This window comes from Ruditapes philippinarum, unplaced genomic scaffold (genome assembly GCF_026571515.1).
Source record: "Ruditapes philippinarum isolate M1 unplaced genomic scaffold, ASM2657151v2 ctg6322_1_1_1_1, whole genome shotgun sequence".
NCBI classification, from domain to species: Eukaryota; Metazoa; Mollusca; class Bivalvia; order Venerida; family Veneridae; genus Ruditapes; species Ruditapes philippinarum.
The window spans coordinates 88546-103495 of NW_026863090.1; the positions used below are offsets into that span (position 1 = coordinate 88546).

Here is a 14950-nt window from a genome sequence, read left to right on the forward strand (position 1 = left end):
TATATAGACCAGTGTCAAAAATTCAATACCTTGCTTCTTATGCTTTTGTGTAAATATCATCTCACCATTTTAAGAAAGACCATATTTATAAAAAAAACACCTATACCTTGAATGCTAAGAAATATGTATCTGTCCCCTGCAACTTGTCATTGTAAGGTAGATAATTAAAGTTAAGGTTCTCGTGTAACTAGAATACATGTAGTTTCAATATTGTTTCTGGTAAATGTGCATGTATTTATGAGGCATACTTTTTATTTTAGGATTTCAAAGCAGAGCAAAATAAGAGAGGTATGTAAGATTATTACACAAAAGATAGGTCTCTTATTCCTTTCAGCAAATGTCAATCGATCTGTCCATGCTAAGTTAACCTAAATTGGCAAGTTGGATTCTAGCTCACCTGTCACAAAGTGACAAGGTGAGCTTTTGTGACACCCTGTTGTCTGTCATCTGCATGTTAACATTTATTCAAAATGACTTGTCCTCCAAGACCGCTTGGCCAAATTTAATGAAACTTGGCAGGTATATTCCTTGCATGAAACTCTATCTAGGTTTGAAAGAATTAATTTCCTTGAACAACTCTTATTACCATGGCAACAAAATAGTTTTTTTTAACAAAATCTTAAGAAATCTTCTAAAGCCTTGATATTTAGTATGTAACATGATCTAGTGGTCCTACAAATATTGTTCAAATTATGACCCTATGGTCAGAAGGGGCTGTGCCAGGGGGCACCTCAGTTATATATAAAGTTTTATAGGGAAATCTTAAAAAAAATTTTCTTGTCAAATCCACAAAGCCTAGAGCCTTGATATTTGGTATATAACATGATCTAGTGGCTCTCTACTAAGATTGTTCAAATAATGCCCCTAGGATGAAAAGGGGCCTACCAGGGGGCTTATCAATTTTTATAAAAAAAAAATCTTTAAAATCTTCTTGTAAAAATCCACAAGCCCTTAGAGCCTTGAAAATTAGTATGTCACATGATATAGTGGTCCTCTATAAAGTTTGTTCAGATTTTGCCTAGAGTCAAAAGGGTCCTGCCAGAGGGTTTATTGGTTTCATATAAAGTTTTTAAGAAAAAGCTTAAAATCTGCTTGTCAAAATGTACAATGCCTACAGTCTTGATATGTTGTATGTAGCTTCATGTAGTGGTCCTTTCAAAAAATTGTTCAAATTCTGCCCCTAGGGTTAATAGCAGCCCCTCCAGGGAGACATCAATTTTACTTTGAGTTATGTAGGCCTAGAGCTCTGATATTTGGTATATAACATCATCTAGTGACCCTTTGTGAAGATTGTTCAAATTATTCCCCTGGGATTAAAAGGGTTCAACCAGTGGCCTTACTAGTTTTTTAGAGTTATTTATAAAAATCTTAAAAAGTCTTCTTCTTGAAAATCACAAGACCTATTGCTTTGATATTTGGTATGTTTGGTCATCTAGTTGTCCTCTAAAATTAGATATACACACATTTAAACAACATCTTAACCACTGGTTCAATTTTGAAAAATTTCCTTTGTGACAGTGTACAATTGTAAAATTGTTTAGATTAAGCAGTCCTTTTTTCAAATCATGCTTCTGGGTTGACAGGGGCTCCACTGTGACCTTTTGACCAGTTCTAAAGTGAAGGATCCAGAGCCCTCTGTGGGTTCGAATCCCGACAGGGACTTTGGATTCTTTCATGTGAGGAAGCTATCCAGCTAGCTTACGGAACGTCGGTGGTTCTACTCAGGTGCCCGTTCATGTCTGAAATAATGCACGGAAGGGCACCTGAGGTCTTCCTCCACTAGTAAAGCTGGAACGTCGCGATATGACCTATACTGTGTCGATGTGACGTAAAACCCAGAACAAAACAAAAACAAAAAACAGAGCCCTCTGGGACCTCCTATTAAGTTCTACCTGTACAAGTGATTTCATAATTTTGTCTTTCTTAATTTTTTAGAGACATATTGTCAAGTTAGTGCGGTTATATGTTAAATCCTGTTAAATTATATGAAGAGATAACCTTTTCCTTTGCAAGGTGACAACATTGTTTTTGCCTTCGTTGTCCGGCTTTCAAAGGTGAAACTGCTGGTGGGATATCAATGAAATTCTCATCAGTACCATTGCTTGTTATGCATATCACCAGAAAATTCTGCCTCGCTGAATAAAATGGCCACCAAAGCTAAAAGTAGAAAAATTGTTGCCGATTTTCACAGGTCAAACTGCTGGCAGGAGTGATCATACTACATCCTTAGTTCTGTAGAAAGTGATCATGTTTACTGCAGCACAAAAGTGGGAGAAGAGCTATAAATAGAAGTCTTGTCTAAACTTCACAGGGCAAACTGCTCATGGGATTTTGACATTACTTCACAAGAGTGATCAGTACCATGCTTATTAGTGCATATCGCAGGCACTTTCTGCTTTGTTGCAAGAGCTTTTAATAAAAAATAACGTTGTCGGGCTTTTACAGATCAAACAAAATCTTGTCCAGAGTTTAGGAGTGATCTGTGTCAAATCTTCTTGTGCATTTTTTTGCATGTTCTCATTCACTGCACAAAATGGCCATCAGAGCTACAAATAGAAAAAAACATTGTCTTACCTTTACCAGTGACTTCATAACAACAATTGACTTTTTATAACAAACTTTATTATATGATCTAAATATAGCTGCAATCTCATTGGTCCAAACAGTAGTCAGCAGAACTTTTTATAAAATCATATTCACTGGGTGTAGTGTGATATTCACTGGCTGAATATTGGATTTTCCCAGTCTAAAAATAGATTGAGACACATATTCAATGATCATACACGGTAGACTGTTAATTACTCGTGTTAATTAAAAATAAGTGTTGCTTTTTGTTCTTTATGGCATATTTCTCAATTAAAATATCATTACTTAACTATTATACGTAAAGTCTACACCGCAATGTTGAGTATAAACTTGAATTATTTTTTGTATATGTGTGTCTTTTTTTCGCGCTTTGAACAACAGGGCAAAATTTGAATATGTATTTTTGTGATTTTTTTTATTTCTTAGCCTATTCATATAACAAAACAAATTTTATTGACTAGTGAGTCATTGAATATGATGTGATATTCACCGGCAGAAAGTCATATTGACCTTGGCTATTGCCTCAGTCAGTATGTCAACTGCCGGTGAATATCACATCACATTCAATGGCTCAATAGTCAATAATTGTATAGTAAATTTTTATAGCAACCAGCAAATATTAAATTTCTATAGCATTGAGATATTCTCTTACCATTTAATTTCATAGCAAGCGCTGACTTCCAATGGAACCATTTATTCTGTGTAGCAAAAAGTGACATCTTATGGACCTATTGTTTTCCCTTTAGCAATAGCAACCAGTAACATTTCTTCATGTACACTATTTCAGATACAAATATGAACTTTTTGTGTCACCTGTATGGAGTAGTGGCGACATATAGGGATCACTTCTCCGTCGTCTGTCTGTCCATCCGTCTGTCCGTCACAAAACTTGTCCGGACTACTCCTCATAAACTACTGGTGCTATTTCATCCAAACTTTACAGGAATGATCAGAACCAAGTCTAGTTGTGCATATTGTCAGAATTTTCCGGTTCAATGATTTTTGTCAGAGTTATGGCCCTTTAATAATTTTTATTTTTAAAGTTTGTCTGGACTTCTTCTCTTATACCACTTTATGCAATTTCAATGAAACTTTACAGGATTGATCTGTAGCTCAAGTCCTTGTGCATATTGCAAGGGTTTTCAGGTTGAACGATTTTTGGCCAAGTTATGACCCTTTGATAAAAAAGGTGTTTTTTTCTGTGTGTTGCCAGATACACAAAAGCTTGTCCGAACTACTCCTCATAAACTACTGGTGCAATTTCATCCAAACTTTACAGGAATGATCAGTACCAAGTCTAGTTGTGCATATTGTCAGCATTTTCCGGTTCAATGATTTTTGTCTAATGGCCCTTAAATAATTTTTATTTTTAAAGTTTGTCCGGTCGGACTACTTCTCTTACACTACTAATGCAATTTCAATGAAACTTTACAGGATTGATCTGTAGCTCAAGTCCTTGCGCATATTGCACGGGTTTTCTGGTTGAATGATTTTTGGCCGAGTTATGGCCCTTTGATAAAAAGGTGTTTTTTTCTGTGTGTTGCCAGATACACAAAAGCTTGTCCGGACTACTCCTCATAAACTACTGGTGCAATTTTATCCAAACTTTCAGGAATGATCAGTACCAAGTTTAGTTGTGCACTGTCTGTCCGTCTGTCACAAAACTTGTCCAAACATGAAATTGGCTATCATGAGGCGACACATGTGATCACTGATTGCTCTTGTTGATAACAGTTTAAGAATTATATCTGTATTCGCTTATAATACAAGTTTACTTGTTGTACAATATGTATATTCAGGTGAGCAGTATAAAGGCCATTATAATTATATGGCCCTCTTTTTCTTTATTGGACAAAAAAACTGACTAGAAAAGATTTATTCAAATGTGACCTTGGTCTGAGGTCAAGGTCACAGTAAGGGGTTGAGCATTTTGTTATACAGTTCTTTAGTGCACCTGCCCTAACTTCTACATGCATGATGGAATTTTAAAAAAGATTTGTACTTTTGATCAAGATAAGTAGGCAATTTGTAAGGTTTGAATGGAATATGTTTATCAGAATTTGATTTATCTTTGTTCTGCTATACAGGCATTTGGAAAATATGCTTTTGACTTCATTGACAATTGTTTGCTTGTATTCAAGCTGTTAAAATCTAACAAAATTTTCAGATTCAAAGCAGCCATGTGCCCCTAGTTGTCATACTTATGGAAACATAACATTTAAAGCTGTAAATGGCACAATCAGAGATATTAAACAAGACTGTATTTTATATCTCTGGGAAAGCACAGCATTTTACAATGGTATGTAGTATATTAAGCCTTAACTCATATTAGCTTGAACATTTCTTAAACTTATAGTTATTTTACATATGGAATGATGTAGCTATACATGTATTTATAAGTATATCAGAAATTTTTACCAACCCATTGTTTTGATTATTAAGTGCTCTAGAGCCATAGTCGAGAGATAGTTTCTTACCACTATGGCATCAAATTTAAGTTGTTGTATAAGGATGACAAGTTAAATTCCTTACAAAAGTCTGTACTTTATTTGCATGAATGGCAAAATATGTCCTTGTAATGAAAATCAAAGAATATGACTGTAAAACTGCATGCTTTAAACTTACATGTATACATGCTCATAGGGTTTGGCTTCATTGATATCTTACAAGAAAAAACTAAACAGAAATTTTTAGGAGCAAACATAATATCTCCAATTTGTAGAATCAGATAAGGATATTAATTATTGGAAATAAAACTCATACTTCTTACAAAATATGGTGAATGTACTGCTTTAATTATGCTGTATTTATTTCATTTCATTTCGTTAACTGCTTTTCTTTGACAGCCAAAAAAAGGCCAGATCAGCATGTTCTTTTGAAAGAAATTGATGAGTATGATAGACGGCAATTGTTTGAAAAAGGTTATTTTTATTTATTTTCATCTCATATTTTGTCAAATTTTTCTACTTTAAATGAATTTAAATGAACATTAAAGAATATGATACCTTTAAGCTCAGAATAAATTGATCAATTTCATTTCATTTTTACTTTTCTGTTTATATTTATATGTAATATATATTTTACATGTAATATATATTATGTAGCTTATAATAAATTGATCAATTTCATTTCATTTTTACTAATCTGTATATTATTTTAAAGCTAATATAATCAAATATATTATACAGTCAAATTTGCCCATGTAACCATGTATCAACCAACATTTGTCTTCATAGACCACTATAACATTCCCTGATCATTTCCCAATTTATCTCTATTTTGTTACAGGGAGCAGAAGGTTTGTTCAATACGGTGGCTATTTAGACTGTTAACTATTGATCGTTTCATCCAGTTAGCAAAAAAATTTACAAAGCTTTTACAAGTTGCGATGTTGTCTTACTTTCAGTGTTCCCTCAAGGAAGATTTACCAATACAATAGTCCATACTTTTGAATGCAGAAAGCTTGATTACAAAGATGTAATACATGCTCCTTATGAAGAAAACCCAAGTGGAAAACAGAAGGCTGTGGCTAATTTGCTCAAGTTTGCTATTACCTTGAAGAAAAAATCTGTTGGTCTCTATTTTGATGATGCCAGTAAGACCTCTTTATAGCATATTGTAATAAATTATAGTCTACTCCATTTATAAGGAGATCAGTTTTAACAAGGTACCGCTTACAACTTACATTCTACTGTGTCCCGGCCTTTTTCATTCTATTTTCCTTTCATTTTTATATGCCCGAAAGAAATTCGGGCATATTATGTTATACCCCCTGGTGTCCGTCTGTCCGTCCATCCGTCCGTTCGTCTGTTAGCAATTTGGTTTCCGGAGCATAACTTGAGTTCCATTTGGCCCGCAGTATTCAAACTTCATAGGATGATTGCCCATATTGGGTAGAAGACCCCTATTGATTTTGGGGTCACAAGGTCAAATGTCAAGGTCACTATAAGCTAAATACTGAAAAAGGTTTCCGGAGTATAACTTGAGTTCCATTTGGCCCACAGTATTCAAACTTCATAGGATGATTGCCCATATTGGGTAGAAGACCCCTATTGATTTTGGGGTCACAAGGTCAAAGGTCAAGGTCACTATTAGCATAATACTGAAAATGGTTTCCGGAGCATAACTTAAGTTCCATTTGGCCCACAGTATTCAAACTTCATAGGATGATTGCCCATATTGGGTAGAAGACCCCTATTGATTTTGGGGTCACAAGGTCAAAGGTCAAGGTCACTATTAGCTAAATACTGAAAATGGTTTCCGGAGCATAACTTAAGTTCCATTTGGCCCACAGTATTCAAACTTCATAGGATGATTGCCCATATTGGGTAGACGACCCCTATTGATTTTGGGGTCACAAGGTCAAAGGTCAAGGTCACTATTAGCAAAATACTGAAAATGGTTTCCGGAGCATAACTTAAGTTTCATTTGGCCCACAGTATTCAAACTATTTTGGGGTCACAAGGTCAAAGGTGTCCATATTAAGTAGAAGACACCTATTGATTTACGGGTCATAAGGTCAAAGGTCAAGGTCAATATTAGCTTAGTACTGGAATGGTTTCTGAAGCATTACTTAAGTTCCATTTGGCCCACAGTATTCAAACTTCATAGGATGATTGTCCATATTGGGTAGAAGACCCCTATTGATTTTGGGGTCACAAGGTCAAAGGTCAAGGTCACTTTAAAATTTTATAGGATTAACAGCTTTATACCCCTGACGTCTTGGTGTCCATCCATTGTAGCATTTTTATGCTCCCCGAAAAATTTCGGGGGAGCATATAGTCGGCGCCTTGTCCGTCTGTCCGTCCGTTGTCTTGTCCGGAGCATAACTTGAAAACCCTTGGAGATAATTTGTTGAAACTTCATACAGTGGTAGAGGGCATCGAGGGGGAGTGCAGTGTCAAAGAACCATAACTCTATTTTGCCCGGTTTTTGAATTATCTCCCCTTATAGAAAAATCTTGTCCGGGGCATAACTCTAAAACTATAAGAGATATCAACATGAAACTTTGTAGGTGAATAGATCTCAATGGGTAGATGTGCAGTGCATAAGAACAATAACTCTTTTTATCCTAATTTTGGAGTTATTGCCCTTTGTTAATTTTAATACTTTGAACTTTGTCCGGAACATAACTTGAAAACCCTTGGAGATAATTTGTTGAAACTTCATACAGTGGTAGAGGGCATCGAGGGGGAGTGCAGTGTCAAAGAACCATAACTCTATTTTGCCCGGTTTTTGAATTATCTCCCCTTATAGAAAAATCTTGTCCGGGGCATAACTCTAAAACTATAAGAGATATCAACATGAAACTTAGTAGGTGAATAGATCTCAATGCGTAGATGTGCACTGCATAAGAACAATAACTCTTTTTGTCCTAATTTTGGAGTTATTGCCCTTTGTTTATTTTAATACTTTGAACTTGAACTTTGTCCGGAACATAACTTGATAACCCTTGGAGATAATTTGTTGAAACTTCATACAGTGGTAGAGGGCATTGAGGGGGAGTGCAGTGTCAAAGAACCATAACTCTATTTTGCCTGTTTTTTTAATTATCTCCCCTTATAGAAAAATCTTGTCTGGGGCATAACTCTAAAACTATAAGAGATATCAACATGAAACATTGTAGGTATACATATCTCATTGAGTAGAGGTGCAGTGCAAAAGAACCATAACTCTGTTAAGCCTTATTTTTGAATAATCTCCCCTTTTAGAAAAATCTTGTCCAGGACATAGCTGTAAAACTATAAGAGATATCAACATGAAACTTTGTAGGTAGATAAATCTCAATGGGTAGATGTGCAGTGCACAAGAATCATAACTCTACCTTGCCTAATTCTGGAGTTATTGCCCTTTGTTTATTTTTACTTTTTGAATTATCCAGGACATAACTCGGAAATCATAAGAGATATCATCAAGAAACTTTGTAGGTTGATAGATCACATTGATTAGAAGTGCAGTGCAAAGAACTGTAACTCTGCCTTGCCTTATTTTGGAATTATTGCACTTTGAACTTTTTCCACGAACATAACTCTGAAACTACAAGAGGTGTACTTTCCTGTGTCCAAAACCTATTCGGGGAGCATCACCCGGCTCAAACCGGGCTCTTGTTACTTACAAGATAACAACTTGATGGTGGTGCTTTGAAAACAGGAACTGTATATATACATGAATGTATTTCAGCTATAAAGGAGGATTGCTTTTTAAAGGAGGTAATACTGTATTTAATTCCCATGTCTTCCTCCGTAAAAGAAAAAGTACTTTCTGGCATATAATGCTCCGCCTAGCGGTGCTCTTGTTAGTTCAACTATTCCATAAGAATAAGTAGAGCTATTGTAGTTACCCAAGCGTCGACATAACCACTTATGTTAAAGTTTTTGTAATACCTCAAATATTTTCAAAGTCCAGTGACGTCTGGCTTTGAAACTTTGCACTCTTGTTCACAATCATGACCCCCAACGTGTAGACTGGAGGAGATAACTGTATCAAGCATTTTGACAGAATTATGCCCCTTTTTCGACTTATAATTGACATTAAAGTTTCTGTAATACCTCAAATATTTTCAAAGTCCATTGACATATGGCTTTGAAACTTTGTTCACCATCATGACCCCAACCTGTAGACAGGAGAAGGTAACTGTACTATCAAGCATTTGGCAGAATAATGTCCCTTTTTCCACTTAGAATTTGCATTTAAGTTTGCATACCTCTCAGATATTTTCACATTCTATTGACATCTGGCTTTGAAACAAGTTGAAATTGTATACTCTTCTTTAAGAGCATAATGGGACTCTTCAATGCCTATAACTGTAACATGGATTTAAAGATAAAATTTGCCCTTTTGTTAACATGGAAAATATATTTTACATTACCAAGGCTTTTTTTACTATCAAACACTAAGAATAGTCGAGCGTGGCTATCCTACCGACAGCTCTTGTTTATCGTTTATAAGAGATCGGTTTTAACGAGATACTGGTTACAATGTTCATAATTTCGCCGTCCCATGCGTATTTTTCAGAATTTTATCGAGGTCACTTCATTTGCATTTCATCTGCATAAGTTTGTCACCTTTAGAAAAACAATGATGACCAATAATAAAGGTCAATTAAGAAAGAAATTATTGACGTGGGATGAGATAATGTGTCAAGTAATTAGCGATCAAATGTATCAGCCTTGTTTTGTCAGCGCTCCGGGCTTAATTGTCCTTAAGGTGACGAAAGGTCATAACAAAACAATTCCATTGAGTGATAATCACAAAGGAAGCGGCTAATTTCTTGCGGCGTTATTCGGTGTTCGTGAGAAATGCACTGCCTGACTTTTTGAAACGAATTATAAAACATACATATTAATGAAAAAACACACGCGGCAGTAGACGTAGGTTGTGTTTATATTATGTGAAAATTCTATGATAGCTAGACATATTTATATACAGTGTAACTTCTGAAATCCGGAAACTTCTAAAAACCGAACAATTTTTTCGGTCCCGATTTTTTCCCTTCTATTTTCTATTAATAGAATACTTCTGAATTCCGGAACTTCTAAATTCTGAATTCCGGATGATATTTTCGTAAAATTAGAGTCAAATCAATGCAATTTTACCTCCAAAAACCAGAAATATCCAAAGGTGTGAAATACATTGTAAATCGAGAATGTTTACCCTGCAGAAAGATTTAATCTCCCTATCGATTGTTTACTAATTAGCGGTGATCGTGTAAGTTGACACGCGTTAAAATCACAAACTGTGAAATGGTATGTTTGAAGTGATGCGGTTAATCATAGTAATTTACGGTGGTCAGTCAATTTGAAGTGTTTATTACCAGAGTAAATGACAATTAATTGGACAATGTATGCATCAAATGTCTTAGGGATTTTATTGCATTCGATGTAATAATTAATTAACTAGAATCGGACAATATGTAAGTTTATGCAATTATCAACATTTCTACAAACTGATTAAAATCCAAAAGCATTTGCAGGTAAGATAAAAATGTATTCTTTTCATTCACATCTTTATCTTGATTAATAGACTATTATATATGATATAACATATGATATAGTAATGGCCACATCTTCCTTGACATTTAGTGATATTAAGTGGCTTAGTCATGTCCATATTATCATAAACCTCTGAATTCCGGAAACCTCTGAAATCCGAACTTTTTGACAAGTCCCATGGGTGTTCGGTTTTCGGAAGTTACACTGTACATGTATATTTAAATAAAACAAAAACTTCTGATTGCAAAGATTACCTCCGTTTATATACTCTTCAAAAAGGTCATGCACGTGAAAGTAGAAATAAATGATGCCTGACGGTGTTGGATTTCTCAATTTGTTCTGTCCCGGTTATAACGATACCCGGTTATAATGAGGACTCATCCGAAGTCCCGACGATCACGTATCTGGAATGCACTGAATGCTGAAGAGTAATTATGTCTCCCAAATTTTTTTGGAAACATTGTTTTCAACTTCTGTTTGTCCGCACTACCGAAAAGGGATAGCGGGCCAGCTAACTGTAAACAGAACAAAAGAGAACAGTATAATTCATTATGTAACAATAGAGTAAGGGGTCATGGTCCTCTATTAAACAAAAGAAAATAACAATAGAAATGACCCTTTATCCTATTTGGTCTGATGTCCGTCTGTTCCTTTGTCTGTCAGCATTAAGCTAAATGTCCAGCCTTCACAGATCAAACTACATGTAGTTGTGGAATTACAACCAAACTGTACATGAGTAATCAGTACCATCCCTAGTTGTGCACATCTCACACAGGTTCCACTTCACTGCACAAAACTCTAACCAGAGCTAAAAATCTTGTCCACTGCCTTCACTGGTCAAATTACTTGTGGGATTTCAATCAAATTTTACAGGAGTGATCTGTACCATCACTAGTTGTGCACAACACTGGCACGTTTGGCTTTGCTGCACAAAATGGCCATCAAAGCTAAAAGTAGAAAACAATTCTTGTCCAGCCTTCACAGGTCAAACTTCTTGTGGGATTTCAACCAACTTTACAAGAGTGATCAGAACAATCCCTAGTTGTGCATATCACAGGCAGTGTCCGCTTCACTTCACAAAATGGCCACCAGAGCTAAAAATAGAGAAATCTTGTCCGGCCTTCACAGGTCAAATGACTTGTGAGATTTCAATCAAATTTTACTGGAGTGATCAGTACCATCTTTAGTTGTGCACAACACCAGCATGTTCTGCTTCACTGCACAAAATGCTGGCCAGAGCTAAAAATATTAAAATCTTGTCTAGCCTTCACAGGTCAGACTACAAGTGGAATTTCAACCAAACTTCACGGGTATGATCTGTATCATCCCTAGTTATGCACGTCACAGTTATGTTCCAATTTGCTGCACAAAATGGCCACCAGAGCTAAAAATTGAAAAAATATTGTCTGTCTTCAGAGGTCAAACTACTGGTGGGATTTAACCAAACTTTACAGGAGTGATCAATACCATCAATAGGTTTGCACATCACTGGCCAGTCAGAATGGCCGACACAGCTTAATATAGAAAAATCTTGTCCGGGCTTCACTGGTCAAACTTCTGTTTAGATTTCAACTAAACTTTACTGGAGTGATAAGTACTACATTTTTGTATTATCCTAGTTGTGCATATTGCCAGCAGGTTCCACTTTGATGCACAAAATGGCAGCCAGAGCTATTAATAGAAAAATCTTCTCCAGCTTCCACAGATGGAACTGCTGGTTGGATTTCAAGAAACTTCACAGGAGTGAACAGTACCATTCCTAATTGCATATCGCGGCCATGTTCTGCTTTGCTGTACTAAATGACCTCCAGAGCTATAAATAGAAAATTCTTGGTTTTCACAAGTCAAGCTGCTGGTGGCATTTCAATGAAAATTGCACGGGTCAGTGTTCAGTTCCCTGAGCCTAGTTGTGCTTTGCTGCAGAAAATGGTGGCCAGTCTTTTATAAATGCAAAAATCTTGTCTGGCTATCACAGGTCATTTTCAATGGGTCTGTGATCAAAGTCAGGGTCACTGATACCAAAAAATAGAAATTCAGTTTCTGCACAATAACTTGAGTTTGCTTAGGCATATTGACACAAAACTTGGTGTATGGGTAGCTTATATCAAGAGGCAGTTGGATTGCTACCCATGTGTCTGCCACTAAGGTCAAAATCACTGCTGCTAAAATAGAAATTCAGTTTCTGCTCAATAACATAAGTTTGCTGAGGCGTTATGATACCAATCTTGGTGTATGGGTAGCTTATATCTAAAGACAGCTTGGAGTGCTACTCAGTTGTTTGTGATTAAGGTCAAGGTCATTGTTTCTAAAAATAGAAATTCAGTTTCCGCTCAATAATTTAAGTTTGCTCTGGCCTATTGAAACCAAACTTACTGTATGGGTAGCTTATATCATGATATCATGACACAGCTTTGGATTGCTACGCAGGTCTCAGTGATCAATGTCATTGTTGCTAAAAATAGAAATTTAGTTTTTGCTCAATAACTTGAGTTTGCTAAGGCCTATTGACACCTGAATGTTGGTGTATGGGTAGCTTATATCAGCAGGCAGCTTGGGATTGCTACCCAGATATGTTTGATCAAGGTCAAGGTCACTGTTGCTAAAATTATAAATTAAGTTTCCACTCAATAACTTCAGTTTGCTTTAATCTATTGACACAACACTTAGTATGTTGGTAGCTTATATTAAGGGCAGGCATCAACTGTTGCTAAAAATAAAAATTAGATCTCTGCATAGTAAATTAAGTTTGCTAATAGACCTATTGACACCAAATTAAGTATGTGGGTAGCGTATATCAAGAAGCAACTTGGGATTGCTACCCAGGTGTCTGTGAACAAGGTCATGGTCACTGTTTCCACATAATAACTAGTTTGCTGTGACATATTGACACCAAACTTGCTGTGTGGGTAGCTTATATTAAGATGCAGCTTGGGATGGCTACTTAGATATATGGGAGCAAGGTAAAGGTTTGGTACACTTTGTCCTTTGATACTTAACTTGGCATGTGTGTAGCTTACATGAAATACAGCTTGGCATTGATACTCAGGTATCAGGTATATTTTTATTTTGAAGAAGTGAAACCAATTTTCTATGTAAGTACAAAAAACAGCATTATTATTTATTTTTCACTGCCATATTTCATTCTTAATTCTTGTCACATCAAAATTTGGTGGTTGAAAACCTGGTTTTTGTCCCATTGCGGTATTTCTTGTTCACTTATTGATTTGTTTTGTAGTACAATGTAGATGGCCCAATCAATTTTGGGGTCTTTAGGTCAAAGTTCAAGGTCACCAGTGTTCCAGATAATTTTTTTTTCACTGAGGGTTTACCCGTACTTTTCAGGAATGTGGAGGGAAATTCAATATATTCATAAACACAGACTAGTTTCACCTAAAGCATTACGTTTAATTCTGTTCCTAAATCCAACTGCCCATACTCACTTTAATCATACATTTCTCCTCAACTCATTTTATAAGTATCTTTCTTCTATACATGCATTCAAAATATACATTTCCTAGTCCTAAGCTTTTTCTTTAAAATTTTGTCGAGTAAAACTGTAGTCATTTATATCTGTTTAACATAATTTATGCTTGCTTGCAAGCGATATCATTGAAAACTTAGCAAATATGCTTTTGATTTAAAATGAAAAAGAAAGAAATCTTATCTTTCATGCGTCAAAAATGTCTCTTTTAATTTAAAGGGCAAGATACTATAAAGGAGGATCTGAAAATCTTGTGTTTATTTATGATTAGAAAAAAGAAGCCACTTGTCTCTAAGACAACATAAATAATTATGAATTTTTATGAGAAATTTGAGAGAGCATCGGATAGTTACAAAATTAAAACTATAACTAGTATACAAAGGATTTTCATTATTTTTCTTAATATCTCGTTACGCTTCCAATGTTGGTGTTAAGATGAATATATAATTTGAGCTATTTTTTTTTTATTCTATGCCATTCTTCTATATATTGGCGGAGATATGGTAAACAATCAGTTCATTATAAGTAATTGTTTGCTATAAAATCCTGATACAAGGCACTATCGCTATTTATGCTTACAAGAACTCCAGCTATGAGGAAGCATTGAATGTCCCGATGAGTTTGTTTATAGCGGAGTTTTTACTGTGTAGTTTTTAGAAGCGTACCTGTAATGGAAGTGGAAACTGTTCTGTCATTGGAAAGGTCCCTGTGACCCAGGTCAAGAATACGTGCGTGTATTTTAGGTCAAATCAAGTAAAAACGACAGGTTTACCAATTTGTTTGCGTTTATATGCAGCTGTAAATTAATATTACTAAAGATGGAACTTTGAGCATTTGTAGGTGTGTACTTTATTTTCTAACAGTTGATGTGGTTCTATTCCATTATACCACC

The 14950-nt window shown here is 35.5% G+C and overlaps 1 protein-coding gene across 2 annotated transcripts in view; it reads left to right on the plus strand.

Annotated features, from left to right (window-relative positions):
- The window catches only part of LOC132721111 (uncharacterized), a 51932-nt gene extending 44668 nt beyond the window's left edge, over window positions 1-7264 (plus strand). For both annotated transcript variants that reach the window (XM_060705364.1, XM_060705365.1), the window contains 4 exons: window positions 261-288; window positions 4754-4885; window positions 5433-5507; window positions 5993-7264. In XM_060705364.1, the coding sequence (XP_060561347.1) occupies window positions 261-288; window positions 4754-4885; window positions 5433-5507; window positions 5993-6198 (441 nt within the window). In that variant the 3' untranslated portion in view covers window positions 6199-7264. The remainder of the gene's footprint in view (window positions 1-260; window positions 289-4753; window positions 4886-5432; window positions 5508-5992) is intronic.
- Window positions 7265-14950: the final 7686 nt, after the last annotated feature.